This window comes from Anolis carolinensis, chromosome 2, assembly GCF_035594765.1.
Source record: "Anolis carolinensis isolate JA03-04 chromosome 2, rAnoCar3.1.pri, whole genome shotgun sequence".
Taxonomy (NCBI): domain Eukaryota; kingdom Metazoa; phylum Chordata; class Lepidosauria; order Squamata; family Dactyloidae; genus Anolis; species Anolis carolinensis.
The window spans coordinates 25,028,961-25,049,518 of NC_085842.1; the positions used below are offsets into that span (position 1 = coordinate 25,028,961).

The 20,558-nt window shown below is 39.9% G+C and overlaps 1 protein-coding gene and 5 non-coding genes across 6 annotated transcripts in view; all 6 read right to left on the minus strand.

The window, feature by feature from the left end:
- LOC100556956 (carnitine O-acetyltransferase) overlaps positions 1–20,558 on the minus strand; it is a 56,415-nt gene that overhangs the window by 29,929 nt on the left and 5,928 nt on the right. The window contains exons 2-3 of the mRNA XM_008105700.3: positions 18,931–19,152; positions 15,893–16,011 (exon numbers count right to left, since the gene is read on the minus strand). Coding sequence (XP_008103907.2) covers positions 15,893–16,011; positions 18,931–19,152 — 341 coding nt within the window. The remainder of the gene's footprint in view (positions 1–15,892; positions 16,012–18,930; positions 19,153–20,558) is intronic.
- On the minus strand, positions 2,311–2,382 carry trnac-gca (transfer RNA cysteine (anticodon GCA)). The gene has a single exon. It is a non-coding gene; the product is annotated as a tRNA-Cys (tRNA).
- Positions 2,642–2,713, minus strand: trnac-gca (transfer RNA cysteine (anticodon GCA)). The gene has a single exon. It is a non-coding gene; the product is annotated as a tRNA-Cys (tRNA).
- trnac-gca (transfer RNA cysteine (anticodon GCA)) lies at positions 8,747–8,818 on the minus strand. Its single transcript has one exon. It is a non-coding gene; the product is annotated as a tRNA-Cys (tRNA).
- Positions 12,052–12,123, minus strand: trnac-gca (transfer RNA cysteine (anticodon GCA)). The gene has a single exon. It is a non-coding gene; the product is annotated as a tRNA-Cys (tRNA).
- Positions 14,608–14,679, minus strand: trnac-gca (transfer RNA cysteine (anticodon GCA)). Its single transcript has one exon. It is a non-coding gene; the product is annotated as a tRNA-Cys (tRNA).

Genomic DNA, 20,558 nt, shown 5'->3' on the forward strand with positions numbered 1-20,558 from the left:
CTTCTGGCAAACATTGCAGACACCCAGACTTGAATCAGGAACGTCTTGATCTGCAAAAACTTCTGGCAAAAGTTGACCAGAGAGTTGTGCTGGACAACTCAGAGAGGTACTTTATTTCACCACATAACACCCTATTTACTCAAATCTAATATTCATCTTTTTCAGGCTAAATGACCTGGCCAGAACTGATTTATTTTATTTATATTTATTTGCTCTATTTCTGCCCCGCCTTTCTCTATCCCAAAGGGGACTCAAGGCGGCTTACATGAAGGCAATATTCAATGCCTTAAAACATATAATACAGACGTTAAAATTAAATTACATTAAAAACAGACATTATAAACATTTAAAAACATTACAATTAAAATCACGCCATCCATAGTCATAATCCAGGCCTTAAACGAAGATGAGTGTTAGATTTGTGTAAAACGGTCATCTTAGTGCTGAGCCAAAGCAAAAGGGGAAGCTGCTTCAGGAGCCCTTCTTTGAGGGACCTCACCTCTAATTTAATTGCAATGACTCAATGTTATGCCATCCTGGGATGTGTAGTTTAGTGAAGCATCTGTCTTCTTTGGCAGAGGAGGCTCAAGACCGTGTCAAAATACAACCCCCATGATTCCACAGAATTCAACCAAGGCAGTTAAAGTGGATTCATTCTACAGCAGAGATGCACCCCAAGGTTTTATTTTCCAACACTGGAAGCTTTTCTGTTCTAAAATACAAAGAGTACACTTCTTACCACTGCGCATTACATTTGGCATCAAATACTTTTTTTAGTTTGAAAATTGAGGTGCACATTGGATTTGATGGCACCTTAGACTCAAGTCAAGTGACACAGCAGGTTCAACCGCTGAGCTGCAGAACGTGCTGACCGAAAGGTCAGCAGTTCAAATCCATGGAGCAGGGTGAGCTCCCATCATTAGCTCCAGCTTCTACCAACCTAGCAGTTTGAAACTCCATGAAGTCATGCCAGCCACGTGACCTTGGAGGTGTCTATGGACACCAACTCTTCGAATTAAAAATGGAGATGAGCACCACCCCCAGTCAGACTCAACTAGACTTAATGTCAGGAGGAAACTTTACATTTACTTTTTAAGGTAAAGGTAAAGGTTTCCCCTGACGTTATGTCCAGTCATGTCTGACTCTGGGGGTTGGTGCTCATCTCCATTTCTAAGCCGAAGAGCCGGCATTGTCCATAGACACCTTCAAGGTCATGTGGCCAGCATGACTGCATGGAACTCCGTTACCTTCCCGCCGGAGCGGTACCTATTGATCTACTCACATTTGCATGTTTTCAAACTGCAAGGTTGGCAGAAGCTGGGTCTAACAGTGGGTGCTCACTCCGCTCCCTTGATTTGAACCTGGGACCTTTTGGTCTGCAAGTTCAGCAGCTCAGTGCTTTTAGAATCAAGTAAATTCAGTAGTTGCACTGCCCTCTCCTTTTCTCTTCTCAAAAAGGGGGGGGGGGGGGTTGCGACTATTAAGTGGTGAAATATGGGCAAGGTTTATTGGGCCTCCCCCAGCTGGCAGACCCCTTAGCTCTCACCTGCATGCCTGCCCCTGGAGTTATGGAGCTTTCATCAGTTGGGAAGTCCTATAGCTCCAAGGGGTAAGTGTTTGTGTGGGCAGTGTGACTATTATGCGAGGAAATCATTTACCGTGTTTCCCCGAAAATAAGACAGTGTCTTATATTAATTTTTGCTCCCAAAGATGCGCTAGGTCTTATTTTCAGGGATGTCTTATTTTTCCATGAAGAAGAATTCACATTTATTGTTGAACAAAAAAATGAACATTTATTATATACTGTACAGTAGTTGTCATCACAAACCAGCATAACCAAACTGTGACTCCTATAAAGAATTTCTTGTTACCACCACTATTTCCATGTACAACACTCTATGGTACGTACATTTACCGATCCTGCATGCTCTGGTGTTCTGTTCGTTGGGCATGCTTCCAAACAAAAACTTTGCTAGGTCTTACTTTCGGGGGAGGCCTTATATTTAGCAATTCAGCAAAACCTCTACTAGGTCTTATTTTCTGGGGATGTCTTATTTTAGGGGAAACAGGGTATCTATTTTTGCACCCCAAAAATGGGGGTGCGACCTATACATGATAAAATACAGTCTTAGTTTTTTTAAAAATGGTGTTTCATTCACGTTTCATCCATTTATGATGGGTTTCTACGCCAGCAAGTGTGGACTGCATTTCCACTGAAAGGCCTACCTGAATTTTACTTTCCATGATCATTGGGGTGGAAAAGCTATCTTAAAATGCAAGCAAATCAGATTGTTTTTCTTTAAAAAAAAGAGGGGGCACCCGGAGTTGAACCAGGGACCTCTTGATCTGCAGTCAAATGCTCTACCGCTGAGCTATACCCCCAGCACATATACCAGTCTCACCTGAAGTATAATTATAGATAACTTTCGCCTCTTGGTTCTCTTAGATATATTTAAGAGTAATGAGTTTCCAACATTATACCTGTAGGGAAATCTTTCCATCACATGCTTGATATGTCTCATGCAATGGAATTAAAAGGTTTATTCTGATCTTGTTCTTCATGAGGTCCTCCTTTAGGAGACTTACCATGAGACTTCAAGAAAAAACAAAGCTGGACATCCAACTTAATTTCTCCAAAAAGAGGGGGCACCCGGAGTTGAACCAGGGACCTCTTGATCTGCAGTCAAATGCTCTACCGCTGAGCTATACCCCCAGTTAGGTACACATGTTTCTCCAGGAAGCTCATGAAAAGATACTGGTTTTGCCAGCTAGCTGCTTACTGTATGCTTAATGAGTAATGCCTGCTCAGCCTACAGGTAATACTTTCCACATAAACACTACTATTAAAAAGCAACCTAGCATACATCTATCCATTACAAACAGATGCTACAGCAGTGATTCTAGTGCTACCTTTACTACCAAAGAGACATTGAGGTAGCCAAAGCGGGACAGTGATATTAACATGACAAAATTGATTATACCTTATCTGAAATGCTTTGGACCAGAAGTGTTTGCGATTCTATTTTCATATTTTGGAACACCTGTTTAGACATATATACATACATTTAATGAGTAAGTACAGTAGAGTCTCACTTATCCAACGTTCTGGATTATCCAACGCATTTTTGTAGTCAATGTTTTCAATACATCATGATACAGTAGAGTCTCACTTATCCAACATAAACGGGCCAGCAGAATGTTGGATAAGCAAATATGTTGGATAATAAGGAGGCATTAAGGAAAAGCCTAGTAAACATCAAATTAGGTTATGATTTTACAAATGAAGCACCAAAACATTGTTAGACAACAAATTTGGCACAAAAAGTAGTTCAATACGCAGTAATGCTATGTAGTAATTACTGTATTTACGAATTTAGCACCAAAATATCATGATGTTTTGAAAACATTGACTACAAAAATGCGTTGGATAATCCAGAACGTTGGATAAGCGAGTGTTGGATAAGTGAGACTCTACTGTATTTTGGTGCTAAATTCGTAAATACAGTAATTACTACATAGCATTACTGTGTACTGAACTACTTTTTCTATCAAATTTGTTGTATAACATAATGTTTTGGTGCTTAATTTGTGAAATCATAACCTAATTTGATATTTAATAGGCTTTTCCTTAATCTCTCCTTATTATCCAACATATTCGCTTATCCAACGTTCTGCTGGCCTGTTTACGTTGGAGAAGCGAGACTCTACTGTACTATGATTTGACACGGTCTGAACTAAGGGTTTATGTGCACGGTGCTGAACAAATGGACTTAGGTATTTATATGTTTTAAAGCTTTGTACAATGTTTTTATTATGTATGGCTAATTGATTTAATTGTGTTGTTGATTTTTATTGAATTTGTCTGGGCAGTGAATTTTGCCAGTTTTGTAAGCCGCCTTGAGTCCCCTTGGGTGAGAAAGGAGAGGTAAAAATGTTATAAATGAATAAATACATCTTAAACTCATGTCCTTTGTTTGATGTCATGTTTTAGTTTACTATGTCTTATTGGATTGTTTTTGATTATTTTCATTTCAATGCTTAATTGTTATAAGTTTACTGTTGATATTGTGCATTATCTTGTATTATTTTGATGTGTTTGTACTCATTTGGGGCATTGAATGTTTGCCTTTTTGTTTTGTGTCTGTAAATTACCCTGAGTCTCTTCCGTCTATAAACAAAGTATTATTATTATTATTGACACAAAGACATAGTATGACACAGCAAATGAGATAGATATGCTGGATTTCATATCACAAAATCACAAGTCGAACATTTCCCAAGTGTTTAGGACTGTGTGATGTATTTTCGGATGATGCGTGCAGATCCCTATTATTATTATTATTATTATTATTATTATTATTATTATTATTATTATTATTATTATTATTATATATCTGTATTGTGTACTTCAATATGAATTTTATAGAAATGCAGTTTTAATGTGGATCTTTTATAGAAATATGTATATTTGTTGAATTTATGCAATGTTCATGGTTTTTAATTGTGTTGTAACCTGCCTCGAGTTGCAGGGAGAGGCGGGTAAGAAATACTATTATTATTATTATTATTATTATTATTATTATTATTATTATTATTATTATTATTATTACTGAGCCCCCTTGTGCTGGCAAGACTGCTGACAGATAGGATGGTGGTTCAAATCTGGAGAGCGTGGGTGAGCTCCCTCTATTAGCTCCAGCTCCCCATGTGGAGACATAAGAGAAGTCACCCAAAGGAGGGTAAAACATTAAACATCCAGGCGTCCTCTGGGCAACGTCCTTGCAAACAGCCAATTCTCTCACACCAAAAGCGACTTGCAGTTTCTCAAGTAATTCCTGACATACAAAATATATATATTACCATTACAAAAATACATAATTATATTCTTGGACGTGGGATCCAAGTACAAACGTTACATCCATCAATATTTCATAGACATGCACAACCTGTAAAATCAATTAGTTTTTCTCCATAACAAAGCAGCAATTTAGTATTCACAGAGAATTCCTCTCTCTAGGAACCTATAAATCTTCCAATGTGAATCTATGGTCAATTTCTGCCAAAAAAAGACGATAGAGTCACTCTGGAGGACTCAAGAGGAGACATATATCAAATCTGCAAAGAAGCAAAGGGCCTGTGCTCCTGTTTATAACAAGACAGGTCACTAAACAGGCTCTGTGTAAAAGCTCCTTAGGAATGATGCTCACTGTCTACCTTGCCAGACGGGAAAGATAATTACATTTCCTATTACAACACCAATTATTGTGTGATTGCTGGAGCAACACCCTTAAGAGGAAAGGTTACAACACCTGGAACGCTTTACTGAAGAAGAAAAAATAGGTAAATGAGATATGTCAGAGATAGATAAAGCTATGTACAGTGTGAAGAAAGCTGTCAAAAATATTATCCCTAAAACCAAATGGGCATAACAGGGTCACCTATTGAATGCGTATAATAGGAGATGGAGGGCAGATAAAGCACAACTATTCTAAGGTAAAGGTAAAGGTTTCCCCTGACGTTAAGTCCAGTCATGTCTGACTCTGGGGGTTGGTGCTCATCTCCATTTCTAAGCCGAAGAGCCGGCGTTGTCCGTAGACACCTCCAAGGTCATGTGGCCGGCATGACTGCATGGAGTGCCGTTACCTTCCCGCCGGAGCGGTACCTATTGATCTACTCACATTGGCATGTTTTTGAACTCCTAGGTTGGCAGGAGCTGGAGCAACAGCGGGCGCTCACTCCGCTCCCGGGATTTGAACCTGGGACCTTTCGGTCTGCAAGTTCAGCAGCTCAGTGCTTTAACACACTTCGCCACTGGGGCTCTATTCTATACTCAAGTGAATTTAAATTAGGCATGGACAGCTATGGGAGATTGGGACTCATATTAGATCTCCAGTAGATTTTAGGGGGCTCAACCCATCCCAGTCTAAATAAATGAATACATTTGGGAGTCCAAATCCACTGCAGCATCATATAAGGTCTGGGGGTCATTTTCAACATATTTTTAAACCCCTCTGGGACATTCGAAGGCCCAGAAGAGGGCTTTTATTCCCAAACAGAAGCCACTTTTGGTCTATTTCTAGTTTAAAAATAGCCTAGACCTGTGTGAATCCCAATGATGATGGATCTGGACTAAAATTGGTACACACAACAATCACAACAAACTTAAAATACCGGTTAAGTTTGGGGGGCAATGACTGAGGATGATGGGATTTGTAATTCACCCACATCCAGAGTGCTGTGTGAATCCCACCGACGATGGATCTAGACCAGGAATGGGCAAACTTCGGCCCTCCAGGTGTTTTGAACTTCAACTCCCACAATTCCTGAGAGTTGAAGTCCAAAACACCTGGAGGGCCGAAGTTTGCCTATGCCTGATCTAGACAAAACTTGGTACATATACCCATCATGACCAACTTTAAACACTGGCAGGGTTTGGAGGACTATAACAGAGGGATGGAAGCTGTAGTCCACTTACATCTGACCAGATGTGTGAATCCCATGGATCTGGACCAAAATTGGCAGATACCCATAATGACCAAGACAAAATATTGCCAAGGTTTGTGAGGAATTGCCAGAGAATGATGGGAGTTGTAGTCCACCTTTATCTGGATAGCAATGTGAGTCCCATCCATGATTGGATGTGTCATCCTACTTAACCATTTGCATCTCTTTACCCCTTTGCTATACACCCTGGGGATGATAGTGATCGCGTCACAACAAAAAACCTGACATGTCTGACCAATTGAGACTTTACCCTCGACTTTCATCCACCCAGATCTAAGGCTAATTGAAGTTCAACAGCAGGCAGATCTGTGGCTGATGGGAATTGCACCCTACCAGATCTGGGGATAATGGGAGTTACAGCTTGCCAGATCAGGACCTGATGAGAGTTGCAGTCTGTCCAAATCTTATGCTGATAGATGCTTACAATTTTATAATTTTTTACCATAAGTCGCGCTGGAAGATCTAGAGATTTCTAGATATACGGTAACATAGTAATCAAATCCACAAATAACACTATGTAACAAAATTTGAAAACTTTTGTTCCTGGTCTGAAAATGTTATTTCCTGTTTAATTGTGTGGTACTTACTATGAAAGTGATTGTTATACTCCAAAAACTTCGTTTTTGTGGCTGCCACAAACAATGCTGAATTGGTTGAGACTCTATGAGATATTTATTGAAAAACTGTAGCAAAATGTGCTGCAGGATGTCCCACAAAAACAAAGTGTTTGCGGGGTTGCTGTGAGTTCTCCGGGCTGTATGGCCATGTTCCAGAAGCATTCTCTCCTGATGTTTTGCCCACATCTATGGCATGCATCCTCAGAGGTTGTGAGGTCTGTTGGAAACTAGGCAAATGGGGTTTGTACATCTGTGGGATGTCCAGGGTGGGAGAAAGAACATTTGTCTTTTGGATGCAAGTGTGAATGTTGCAATTGGCCAGCTTGATTAGCATTGAATAGCCTTGCAGCTTCAAAGTCTGGCTGTGGATTTCCAACTTGGACACAACATATTATTTGACAACACAGAAATGCTGGACCACTCTCACAACCACCATGTCAGGAGACACAGAGAAGCCACTTAAATCCACAAGCATGTGGACAATTTCAACAGAAAGGAGGAAACCATGAAAGTGAACAAAATCTGGCTATCAGTATTTAAAAAAATTCTAAAATCAGGACAGTGGGGTTTATATATCTATGGAATGTCCAGGAAATCATGAAAATGAACAAAATCTGGCTACCAGTATTTTAAAAACTCTAAAATCAGGACAGTGCATAAAGAACAACACTCAGAAAACAGGGGAATTCCAGACGAAACAATCAGGGCCAGCTAACACCTTCCAACAAAGGACTGCTTCAAGCAGGAAGCAGGCAGGTTTTGAAGCTGCAAGGCCATTCAATGCTAATCAAGCTGGCCAACTGAAACATTCACACTTGTCTCAAACAAAGAGTTCTTTCTCCCACCATGGGCACTATTTCACAGATATATAAACCTCAGTTGCCTGGTTTCTAACAGACCTCACAACCTTTGAGGATGCCTGCCATAGATGTGGGCGAAACGTCAGGAGCGAATGTTTCTGGAACATGGCCATTCAGCACAAAAAAATCAGAGCAACCCAGTGAGTCCGGCCATTAAAGCCTTCAATAACACAGTTTTCACAGTTTAATGAACTTTTTCCATGTTTTTATGATGCCGGTAGAACCAGTTAGGAAATGACATTTATAATCCACAAACAAAATCATGTAACATATTGTAGTCAATCTACAAAAGTTGAACCTATAAATGAAAAGACATCCCTAGACTGGTTATACCAGCATTGTGTTGGATGGAACCATAGCAGCTGAAGTTGAATGCTTCCAGGAGCAGAATAACAAGGCAGTCTGAAAGGGTCCCTAGTTTACACCATGGTTTAAAGTACAGGGGCAAAAATTCTGAGAGAAGTTGCCTATCATAACCATATTACAGCAAATCTCCTCTATCATTTTCACTGCATCCTCAGTTTAATCAAACCTCACTTTGTGGAAATGTTTTTCTGTTTTTTATTGAATCAGGGCTTTAACCTTGAAGGCTTAACTTGTTTGTTGCAATTATATACTCCATTACTTTCTGTAAGAACAGTGACCACATGTCAGGTAGAGAGTTTTCTCAAGTGTGATGCAAAACAACCTTCCAAAAGAGAGATCCACGAGCCTTCTGCTTTTAAGCTGGCAAGGCCAAATAAAGTCCTTTTTGAGAAGGAAAAGAGGGGGCACCCGGAGTTGAACCAGGGACCTCTTGATCTGCAGTCAAATGCTCTACCGCTGAGCTATACCCCCGGCACAGGTTCATGCATCATCTCAAGCCTAGTTATGGGTACTGGTTTTGCAACATACTTCTTGCCATGTATTTATGAGTAATAACTTTCCAGCATGATAACTACAGGGAATATTTTGTACAACAACTATTCCAACTTACACATTCAGGCAATGTAATAGGTTGTGGGGTAATAATAATAATTTAATAATAATAATTTTATTCTTGTACCCCGCCTCTATCTCCCCGCAGGGACTCAGGGCGGCTTACAAAAGCAAAAGAGTATACATACAAAAACATCAAATACCGAAAACGCACAAACGAAAAATTAAAACATATCACTAAAATCAAACCATTAATAAGACAAAGTTAAAAAACATCAATAAAGCATAACGATGGGCTGATCAAAGTGCACTAAGTGAGACTTGTAAACATGGAGGAAGTTAAAAGTGCTATAAGAACATGGGGGAGAACCCAAAAGTGAGTTGAACATTAATTGAGGCATCAGTAGGTTAAATGTTTTTGAATATTTACATAAAGCTCAAATTTAAGATAAGACTGTCCAACTCTGATCAAATCATTATTCTCATCTTCTTCAATGTAAATGTGTTTATGTATCCTTTTAATAATAATAATAGAGTAAAATAATACATGTCATAATAATAATAATAAATACAGGAAAATAATACAAGTAATAATAAATAGAGTAAAATAATAAATGCAACAATAATAATAATAATATCAGAGTGAAATAATAAATGTATTATTATTAATAATAAAATAAATGTAAAATAAATGTAATAGTAGCAACAATAATAGAGAAAAATAATAAATGTAATAATACCTATAATAATAGAGAAAAATAATAAATGTATCATATATTCTCGAGTATAAGCTGACCCAAATATAAGCCAACCAGGACCCTCACCCGAGTATAAGCCGAGGGGGGCTTTTTCAGTCTTAAAAAAAGGGCTGAAAAACTAGGCTTATACAGTGCAGAGGATAAAAAGCAGAAGCAGGCAAGATATGGAGACATCTCCACCACCTTCTGAAGGATACGAGTATGTTCTTGAGAAATCCTAGAAAGGGGACCCTGAATGCTTTTGTCAACTCAGTGCTCTCCAGTATTTATACCTATAGCAGAAACAAACCTGCACTTGTGAGTTTAACTTCTGCAGATTTGATTACAGTAGAGTCTCACTTATCCAACCTTCGCTTATCCAACATTCTGGATTATCCAACGCAGTCTGCCTTTTAGTAGTCAATTATTTGTAGTCAATGATTTCAATACATTGCGATGTTTTGCTGCTAAATTCGTAAATACAGGAATTACTACATAACGTTACCATGTACAGTAGAGTCTCACTTATCCAACCTTCGCTTTTCCAACATTCTGGATTATCCAACGCAGTCTGCCTTTTAGTAGTCAATGTTTTTGTAGTCAATGATTTCAATACATTGCGATGTTTTGCTGCTAAATTCGTAAATACAGGAATTACTACATAACGTTACCATGTACAGTAGAGACTCACTTATCCAACCTACGCTTATCCAACATTCTGGATTATCTAACGCAGCCTGCCTTTCAGTAGTCGGTGTTTTTGTAATTGTTTTCAATGCATTGCAATGTTTTGGTGCTAAATTAGTAAATACAGTTATCACTACATAACATTACCGTGTACTGTACTGCTTTTTCTGTCGATTTGTTGTAAAACGTGATGTTTTGGTGCTTAATTTGTAAAATCATAACGTAATTTGGTGTTTAATAGGCTTTTCCTTAATCCCTCCTTATTATCCAACATTTTCGCTTATCCAATGTTCTGCCGGCACGTTTATAACTGGGGCCCCTTCTACACTCTCCTTATATCCCAGAATCTGACCCCAGGTTATCAGTTTTGAACTAGATTATATGAGTCCCCACTGCCATATAATCTGGAAAAAGCAGATAATCTGGTATCAGATCCTGTGTAGAAGGGGCCTCTCTCCCTCCTGACCTTCGGCAAGAAAGTGATAACGTGGCTTTGTGACCAAGCCTTTGGAGAACTGGTGCAATAGATAGATATGGAATGATGTGCAATGACTATTAGAATGGCCCGGACTACGTTTGTGGATCACGTGATTAATTGTGAAGGTATTGTTTTAAACGTTTTAACTGTATTTTATAATCCCATTTTAAATGTTTATTTTATTGTACATTGTTTTTAAAGGCATCGAAGAGTTGCCTATGTGTAAAGCCGCCTTGAGTCCCCTTTGGGGTTGAGAAAAGCAGGGTAGAAGTGTTGTAAATAAATAAATAATACATTAGAGATTCCCAGATATAATATTTTTCTAGGCATTTTAGGTCCTCTAGCACGATACTAAGATCCACTTCCAGTTAAATAGACTGTAGTGTCATCCCTAATGACCTAGAGATTTCTACAGAACACTTCTGGGTAAAATGTATGTTTTTTTTTGACCCATGGTTTTCCCATTACCTGGATCCATAAATTGAGCCAATGTGGATGGGTGACTGTATAATAATTAGTTAAGAACACTTGATATATTTCACATGGAGTGAAAAACTGGTATCATTTTTCTCCTGCAGATTACTCAACTTGAGTTGAAAATAATAATAATAATAATAATAATAATAATAATAATACAGTAGAGTCTCACTTATCCAATATAAACGGGCCGGGAGGACATTGGATAAGCGAAAATGTTGGATAATAAGGAGAGATTAAGGAAAAGCCTATTAAACATCACATTATGTTATGATTTTACAAATTAAGCACCAAAACATCATGCTTTACAACAAATGGATAGAAAAAGCAGTTCAGTACACGATAACGTTAGGTAATAATTACTGTATTTATGAATTTAGCACCAAAATTTCGCAATTTATTGAAAAAATTGACTAGAAAAACATTGACTACTAAAAGGCAAACTGCACTGGATAATGCAGAACCTTGGATAAGTGGCGCTTGGATAAATGAGACTCTACTGTAATAATAATAATTACTATTATTATTATTATTATCCTGCCATAATATCCCTGAAGAAACTCAGGGCAGCACACAGAAGCACTGCGAAGTACCGCATATAAATAACAGTACATAAGAATAAAACAGCAACATAAATTCAAAAACAACACACATAACACATATAAAATCCATCTGATGAAATTGTAAAATTCCTAAAATGCAGTAGAACCTGCCAACAAAGCTGGCTATATATAGTAACAGGACTAAAAATCCAGCTTAATTCCTCCAAAAAGAGGGGGCACCCGGAGTTGAACCAGGGACCTCTTGATCTGCAGTCAAATGCTCTACCGCTGAGCTATACCCCCAGCACATAAGCTACTATAACCTAGAATAAACTTATGGGTACTGGTTTTGCCACATAGTTCCCATTCATTATGTTTGTGACTCACAGCTTTCCAACATCATACCTACAAGGAACTTTCTATAACAACTTCTTCTGGCAAGGGACAACTTACTCGACATTGCTGGGATACATCCAAGCCTCGTAGGTACAAACCATGCATCTTCTACACCACTGGTGGACTATGATAGAGGGTGAGGGCTTATGAGGCACCTCTAAACACCATTCAGGGGTTGTCTGTGGCTTCCACTATAAGCTGACTGCTACTGCTGAAAGAACTACCATTAGTCACCACATCTATGGTGTCATCTTAAGCAACAGACTTCTGCAAATCGGCAAATCACTACTTCGTGGTTCACTTTTCGCGGATTCGCTGTTTCGCGGTTTTTCAATAAACTCTAAAAGACTATTATAAATCATTAAAAATTACAATTTACATCCTAAGGAAGGGAGGAAGGAGAAGCCGAAGGGAGAGAAAAGGAGCCCATGCGGCAACGGGAGGAGAAGGAGGCGATTTATCAACACACGATTGGTTGATAAAGACTTAAAATAGTATATAACTACTAAAATAATGTATAAATACAGTAGAGTCTCACTTATCCAAGCTAAATGGGCCAGCAGAAGCTTGGATAAGCGAATAACTTGGATAATAAGGAGGGATTAAGGAAAAGCCTATTAAACATCAAATTAGGTTATGATTTTACAAATTAAGCACCAAAACTTCATGTTATACAACAAATTTCACAGAAAAAGTAGTTCAATACGCAGTAATGTTATGTTGTAATTACTGTATTTACGAATTTAGCACCAAAATATCACGATATATTGAAAACATTGACTACAAAAATGGCTTGGATAATCTAGAGGCTTGGATAAGCGAGGCTTGGATAAGCGAGACTCTACTGTATTAAAATAAATATAGTGTCCCTACTTCGCCCCCAGAGCAAACCTTTATATTCCCATTTTATATAAGGAATGTCATTTTATTATGTCATTGTATATAATTGGACTTGAGCATCACAGATTCTCGTATCCACATTTATGTACCTGTATGCCTTAGAATCAAACCCTAGCAGAAGCCAAGGGCCCATAGTATAGCTTAGGAGAGACAAAATCAAGTATAGTTCCTTGACTTCAAATTTCCAACATTGTGAAAATCACTCAGTTTCAGGCAGGCAAACAAATTGCAGCAAACCCACTGAGCAAACCTTGCTAAGAAAACCATGAGATTGGTTTGCCTTAGTTGCCTTCATAAGTTGAAAACACCTTAAAGGTACACAACAGCAACAAAGAAGATGAGATACTGAAAATCACTCACACCTATAACTTTATACCAGCTCTTGTTTCCACTGGCTTGTAACTTCTCCTCTAAAAACTGACCGACGTCAGTTTTAATGTGTTTTTAAGGTCTGTATATACAGCAAGATCTCCTTATACATGGGGGATATAGTCTAAGACCCCTTATGGATGCCTGAAACTACAGTTTGTACCAAACGATTTGGTTATGAGATCATGACACATAATTTTATTTGGTTTTAATCTGTTTAATTGATTGATATATGTTTTAATTGCTCATGTTTAGAGTGTTGATGGAGCCCCTGATGGCGCAGCGTGTAAAAGTGCTGAGCTGCCGAACTTGCGGACTGAAAGGTTGCAGGTTCGAATCCAGGGAGGGGAGTGAGCTCCCGCTGTTAGCCCCAGCTTCTAGCAGTTTGAAAACATGCAAATGTGAGTAGATCAATAGGTACCACTCTGGCGATAAAGTAGTGGCATTCCACAGTCATGCTGGCCACATAATCTTGGAGGTGTCTACAGACAATGCTGGTTCTTTGGCTTGGAAATGGAGATGAGCACCAACCTCCAGAAGTGGACACGGTTAGCCTTAATGTCAGGGGAAAACCTTTACCTTTATCTAGATTGTTGATATTTTGCTCAGATGTATATTAATATTTGTAAGCCGCCTTGAGTCCCCTCCGGGGTGGAGAAAGGCGGGATAGAAATGAAGTAAATAAACAAACGAATAAATAAATAAATAAATAAATAAACACTATAATTTTTGGATGTGAGGAGTCCCACTGTTACACTGTGGAAGGTGGGGGAATTGATTCATTTCCAAATTTCCTCTTGTTGCTTCGTCAAGAGATGCTTGCTCAGAAGCAGGAGGTCGACGTTTGGCACATAGAATCATACTGGAGAACCAAAAAATGACATATACATTTCCATTTTTTTTAATAGTGGTGACTATAAGTAACTTAAAACATGGAAATTGAATCCACATTATTGTAGTCTTCTAATGAATGTTAAGATTTTAACTTCATACGTTATTTGCCTATTTCTAGATACATTATATTTTTAACCAAGATTTTAATCTATATTGTTTCTAAATATAAGTTACATTATTGGGAGAAAATTAAATAACATAAATGAATGAAGTAAAAATAATAAAAAGAGGGGGCACCCGGACTTGAACCAGGGACCTCTTGATCTGCAGTCAAATGCTCTACCGCTGAGCTATACCCCCGATGGAAGTTCTTTTCCACAAGAGAGCTAGTTATGGGTACTGGTTGGGTCACTTAGTCCACTTTGATCTGCTGCCAGGAACAGGTTTGCTCTCCACACGGATGTCACCTGGCATCCAAGCAAACTATAATTATACTCCTTTGTACATCATGCTTAACTAGTTGTGAGTTTGCATAAGCTACTCTGAACACAACGTTACTCATTTGGTGGCTGGGCGGATGCCGGTGAGGATTAAGAGTGCACCTATGGTGTAGAATTAATGCAGTTTGACATCCCTTTAAGGGTCATGACATGATGCTGTGGAGTCATGGAAATTGTAGTATGGGGAGGCTCCAGCACTCTGACAGATGAGACTAATTCTGCCTTGGTCAGACCACACCTGGAATACTGTGTCCAATTTTGGGCACCGCAGTCGAAGCTGGAAAGCATCCAGAGGAGGGCAACTAAAATGATCAAGGGTCCGGAGAACAAGCCCTATGACGAGCGGCTTAAAGAACTGGGCATGTTTAGCCTGCAGAAGAGAAGGCTGAGAGGAGACATGATAGCCATGTACAAATACGTGAAGGGAAGTCATAGGGAGGAGGGAGCAAGATTGTTTTCTGCTGCCCTGCAGACTAGGACGCGGAACAATGGCTTCAAACTACAGGAAAGGAGATTCCACCTGAACATCAAGAAGAACTTCCTCACTGTGAGAGCTGTTCAACAGTGGAACTCTCTGCCCTGGAGTGTGGTGGAGGCTCCTTCTTTGGAGGCTTTTAAGCAGAGGTTGGATGGCCATCTGTCGGGGGTGCTTTGAATGCGATTTCCTGCTTCTTGGCAGGGGGTTGGACTGGATGGCCCATGAGGTCTCTTCCAACTCTATGATTCTAAAGACCATGTAAAACTAGAGCTCCTATGATTCCATAGCATTGAGTCATGGCAAACTGAATTAATTCTACAGTGTAAGTGAACTAAAGACAAAACCTTGGAAGAGCTCATTGGAAAGAGGATGCTATGGAGGAAACAAAACATAAGACACCCAATAGCCTTGTACACCTTGTTCTAGGAGGGGAAATAAGAGACGCTCTCCTTAGCCTGGGGACGATGGAGAATCATTGGACTGCAACATGTACTCTGCCAGCGTTTTCCCAAGACCCTGATTCTCTCTCTGGATCCACGCCAATGGTTTCCACAAACCCGCCCCATGCATCCTACCATCCCGCTCTGCTCCTTACCTCAGCTGTCCTCTCCAGTCATTGAAGTCCTGCTTTGGGAGCACAACCGCCGGACTTGAGTGGACGGCCAGGGGCAAGCGACTTTCCAGATAGGCCGACTGGACCCACCAATCCGTGATCTGGGACAAAATGGAGAGAGTTAAGACTATCAGGAGGAGACGGAAGATCATGAATGGAAAATGTAGACACATCTCTTGTTTCTTAAAATTCCCCATGAGCTGATTCCCACTTTGGTGCTGAAGAAATCATGAACACCTGCTAGTCAGAACTTTGCAGCATTGCTTTGTATGTGTGTGTGTTTGTGTGTGTGCCATTGCTTGCCTTAGTAATGGTTAGTGACACATTTCTCAGTAGGGCAGCAAACCCATTTCTGTTTAGCTTGAACTCTGAACTGAGATGCTGAACCTATTTCAGGGGTATGTTTCAACATCTCAAATCACAGAATCATAGAATTATAGAGTTGGAAGAGACCTCACGGGCCATCCAGTCCAACCCCCTGCCAAGAAGCAGGAAAATTGCATTTAAAGCACCCCTGACAGATGGTCATCCAGCCTCTGTTTAAAAGCCTCTAAAGAAGGAGCCTCCACCACATTCCGCTGTAAAGAGTTGCACTGCGGAACAGCTCTCACAGTGAGGAAATTCTTCCTGATGTTCAGGTGGAATCTCCTTTCCTGTAGTTTAAAGCCATTGTTCTGCATCTTAGTCTCCAGGGCAGCAGAAAACAAGCTTGCTCCCTCCTCCCTATGACTTCCTCTCACGTATTTGTACATGGCTATCATGTCTCCTCTCAGCCTTCTCTTCTGCAGGCTAAACATGCCCAGCTCTTTAAGCCGCTCCTCATAGGGCTTGTTCTCCTGACCCTTGATCATTTTAGTTGCCCTCCTCTGGACACATTCCAGCTTGTCAACATCTCCCTTCAATTGTGGTGTCCAGAATTGGACACAGTATTCCAGGTGTGATCTGACCAAGACGGAATAGAGAGGTAGCATGACTTCCCTGGATCTAGACAATGTACCCCTCTTTATGCAGGCCAAAATGCCATTGGCTTTTCTTGCTGCCGCATCACATTGTTGGCTCCTGTTTAACTTGTTGTCCACGAGGACTTTACATCATTTTCACACGTACTGCTGTCGAGCCAGGCATCCCCCATTCTGTATCTTTGCATTTAATTTTTTTCTGCCCAAGTGAAGTATCTTGCATTTGTCCCTGTTGAACTTCATTTTGTTACTTTTGACCCATCTCTCTAATCTGTTAAAATCATTTTGAATTCTGCTCCTGTCTTCTGGAGTATTGGCTATCCCTCTCAATTTGGTGTCATCTGCAAACTTGATGATCGTGCCTTATAACCCTTCATCTAAATCATTAATAAAGATGTTGAACAGATGTTGAAGATATCGCAAGTCAAATTTGCTGCCTTTATGGCACAGGAAGCATCTACACCAGGCATGGGAAAACTTCGGCCATCCAGTTGTTTTGGATTTTGACTCCCACAATTCTTATTGCCCATTCCTGATCTACACTGTAGAATAAACACTGTTTGACACTATGTTAAATGACCTGTCATAATTTAAACACAAATAAAGACAATCATTTCCGGTAGATCTGCCAGTAAATTTTAAACCATCCATTTTAAATTTACACTCTATGACTACTGTATTTTGCTACAAAGTATAATTTGCTACTCCCTTTTCTCACAACACAAAATAGTAAAAATACATTATGATAAAATGCATTTTAATCTCCGTGCCATGTGCTTTAATATATGTATTTTATAGTGGTGTGACATACACATACATACACACACACACACACACACACCACTATAAAATACATATATTAAAGCACATGGCACGGAGATTAAAATGCATTTTATCATAATGTATTTTTACTATTTTGTGTTGTGAGAAAAGGGAGTAGCAAATTATACTTTGTAGCAAAATTTGAAAATGTTCTGTTCCTGGTTTGAAAGTGTTGTTCCTGTTTGTAGTACTTACTTTGAAAGTAGTTGTTATATTCCAGAAACTTTGTTTTTGTGGCTACCACAAACTATGTTGAATTGGTTGAGACTCAATAAGATACTCATTGATATTCCACCCTTCTTAACCCTGAAGGGGACTCAGGGTGGTCTTACAAAGATAACAATTCGATGCCGCATATAAAAATACATTGCGAGATAAATAGAAGCATTAAAACCTACAAAAACATAACATTAAAACATCAATTAAAATCACATAATCCAGATCATATTCCAGGGCCAGTCTCAGTTGTTATTATGAAATTATAGTCTCTTATTACACTGATCCCATTATTGACCAAAGGCCTGATCCCAGAGCCATGTTTTTAGGTTTTTTTTCCTGAAAGTCAGGAGGGAAGAGGCCTAATGTGCTGCACGATGTCCAGCAAAAACAAAGTTTTGCGGTTTAATAAACTTTTCCCATGTTTTTATGGCAAAACCAATTAGGAAATGACATTAATAACCAAACAACAACAAAAAGTTTTACATAGTTTTGATATTATTATTGCTGCTGTTGTTGCTGCTGTTGTTTTAAGTGCCATGGATCAAAAGTATGGAATCCTGAAGTCTGTAGTTTTGCAGGCTTCTCTGCCAAAGAGTGCTAGTGCCTCACCAAATTACAAAACTACCACCATTCTATAGCTTTGAAACATGGCAGTTAAACTGGTGTCAAACTGCATGAATTCTACAGTGTAGATTAAGCATGGGCAAACTGTAGCCCTCCAGGTGTTTTGAACTTCAACTCCCACAATTCCTAAGAGACTACTGGCTGTCAGGAATTGTGGGAGTTGAAGTTCAAAAACACCTGGAGGGCCAAAGTTTGCCCAGAGGTGCTGACTGAGACCCCCCTACCCCAAAAAAGCATCTTGTTTTGTATCTGTGCTGGTTCCAAACACCGTTCCATGACACGACACTGCACAGGCATTGCTCTACCAATAGTGAGGAAATAATAGGTTGCATATTCCTCCCTGAGGTTCCCCATGTTATCCTCCTCTTTGCAGCTTCCCCGGGGCCGCTGCCTCACCCAGTTCTCCATGCGAGCCGCCCTGCGCTCCAGCCGGGCCTGCAGCCTCTCGCCTTCTCCGCCCGGGGTCTCGAACTCGGTCACCAGTTGTTGCGTCTGCTCCAGCTCCTCAAGGCTCACCAGGGGCTCCAGCGAGCGCAGGTAGCGGGCCATGGTTTGGGCCAGCGGAGGAAGCGGCTGGCGGGGAAGAGGGAAAGATGACGCATTCCTGCAGTGGAGCACCTGGAATAAGAAAAGGGGAAACTTTTAGACACACAATTCATTCCCACTTTACAAATATAGTCCCTGTATTCATGGGAGATACATTCCTTAACCTACAGTAGACATAGGATATGGTGGATAAGAGCAAACCCTATTGAAATCAACCGGTGGTGCAGAATGTTAAAACACTGAACTGCAGAACTTGCAAACCGAAAAGTTGCAGGTTCGAATCTGGGGAGCAGAGTGAGCACCCGCTGTTAGCCCCAGTTTCTGCCAACCTAGCAGTTCGAAAACATGCAAATGTGAGTAGATCTATAGGTCTACTCCGGTGGGAAGGTAACGGCGATCCATGCAATCATGACCTAGGAGGTGTCTATGGACAACGCCGGCTCTTCAGCTTAGAAATGGAGATGAGCACCACCCCCCAGACTCGGACACGACTGGACTTAATGTCAGGGGGAAACCTTTACCTTTACCTACTGAGAGTTACCATAGGTTTGACCTAGAACAAACAAGCAGAAAATCCAGATTATCTGATTTGAACTGGATTATCTTAGTCTATACTGCCATATAATTAATGTTTATGCATATTTATGGTTTATTTTATGCTCCGGCATTGAATGTTTGCCATGTATATGTTGTGCTGCCCTGAGTCCCCTTCGGGGTGAGAAGTGCGGAATATTAATGTTTTAAACAAATAATTAATCCAGTTCAAAGCAGATAATGTGGATGTTATATAGCTGTACAGTAGGGGCCTGAGGCAGCATATTCCAATGCTAAACAGCTCTCACTATCAGGAAGTTCTTCCTAATGTTTAACTGGAGTCTTTTCCCCTGTAATTTGAATTTATTGCTCTGTGTTCTAGTCTCTAAAGCATCCCCCCCCCTAATGTGATATCTAGGAATCTGCTGGGTTTTCAAAGACTTCCATCAGAAATATATCATAAATTTGCCATTTCTTCTTAACAAAAACAGTATAACCCCATGCCTATGAATGTATCATGCACACAGGAAACTGGAGGCCAGTGGTTCTCAACCTGTGAGTCCCCAGATGTTTTGACCTTCAACTCCCAGAAATCCTAACAGCTGGTAAAATGGCTGGGTTTTCTGGGAATTGTAGGCCAAAAACACCTGGGCACCCACAGGATGAGAATCACTCCTGTAGATAATAGTGAACCACATTGAAATGAATGACTTCTGGTGGATTTAAACAAAGAGCCACTTTGGAGACATTTCCTAGAGATATTTTCTTTGAGAATCTCCTGGGTTCTTCAGGGCAACTCTAGGAGACTTCCACCAGAAGCACACATAGAATTACCTAGGGGACCTTGACAGTTGCAAGAGATCATATATTTTGTTACAGTAATTGCAGATAATTAAAACCATGGATATTGGCTTATAAATAATCTTGAGCCACATGGAAATGTT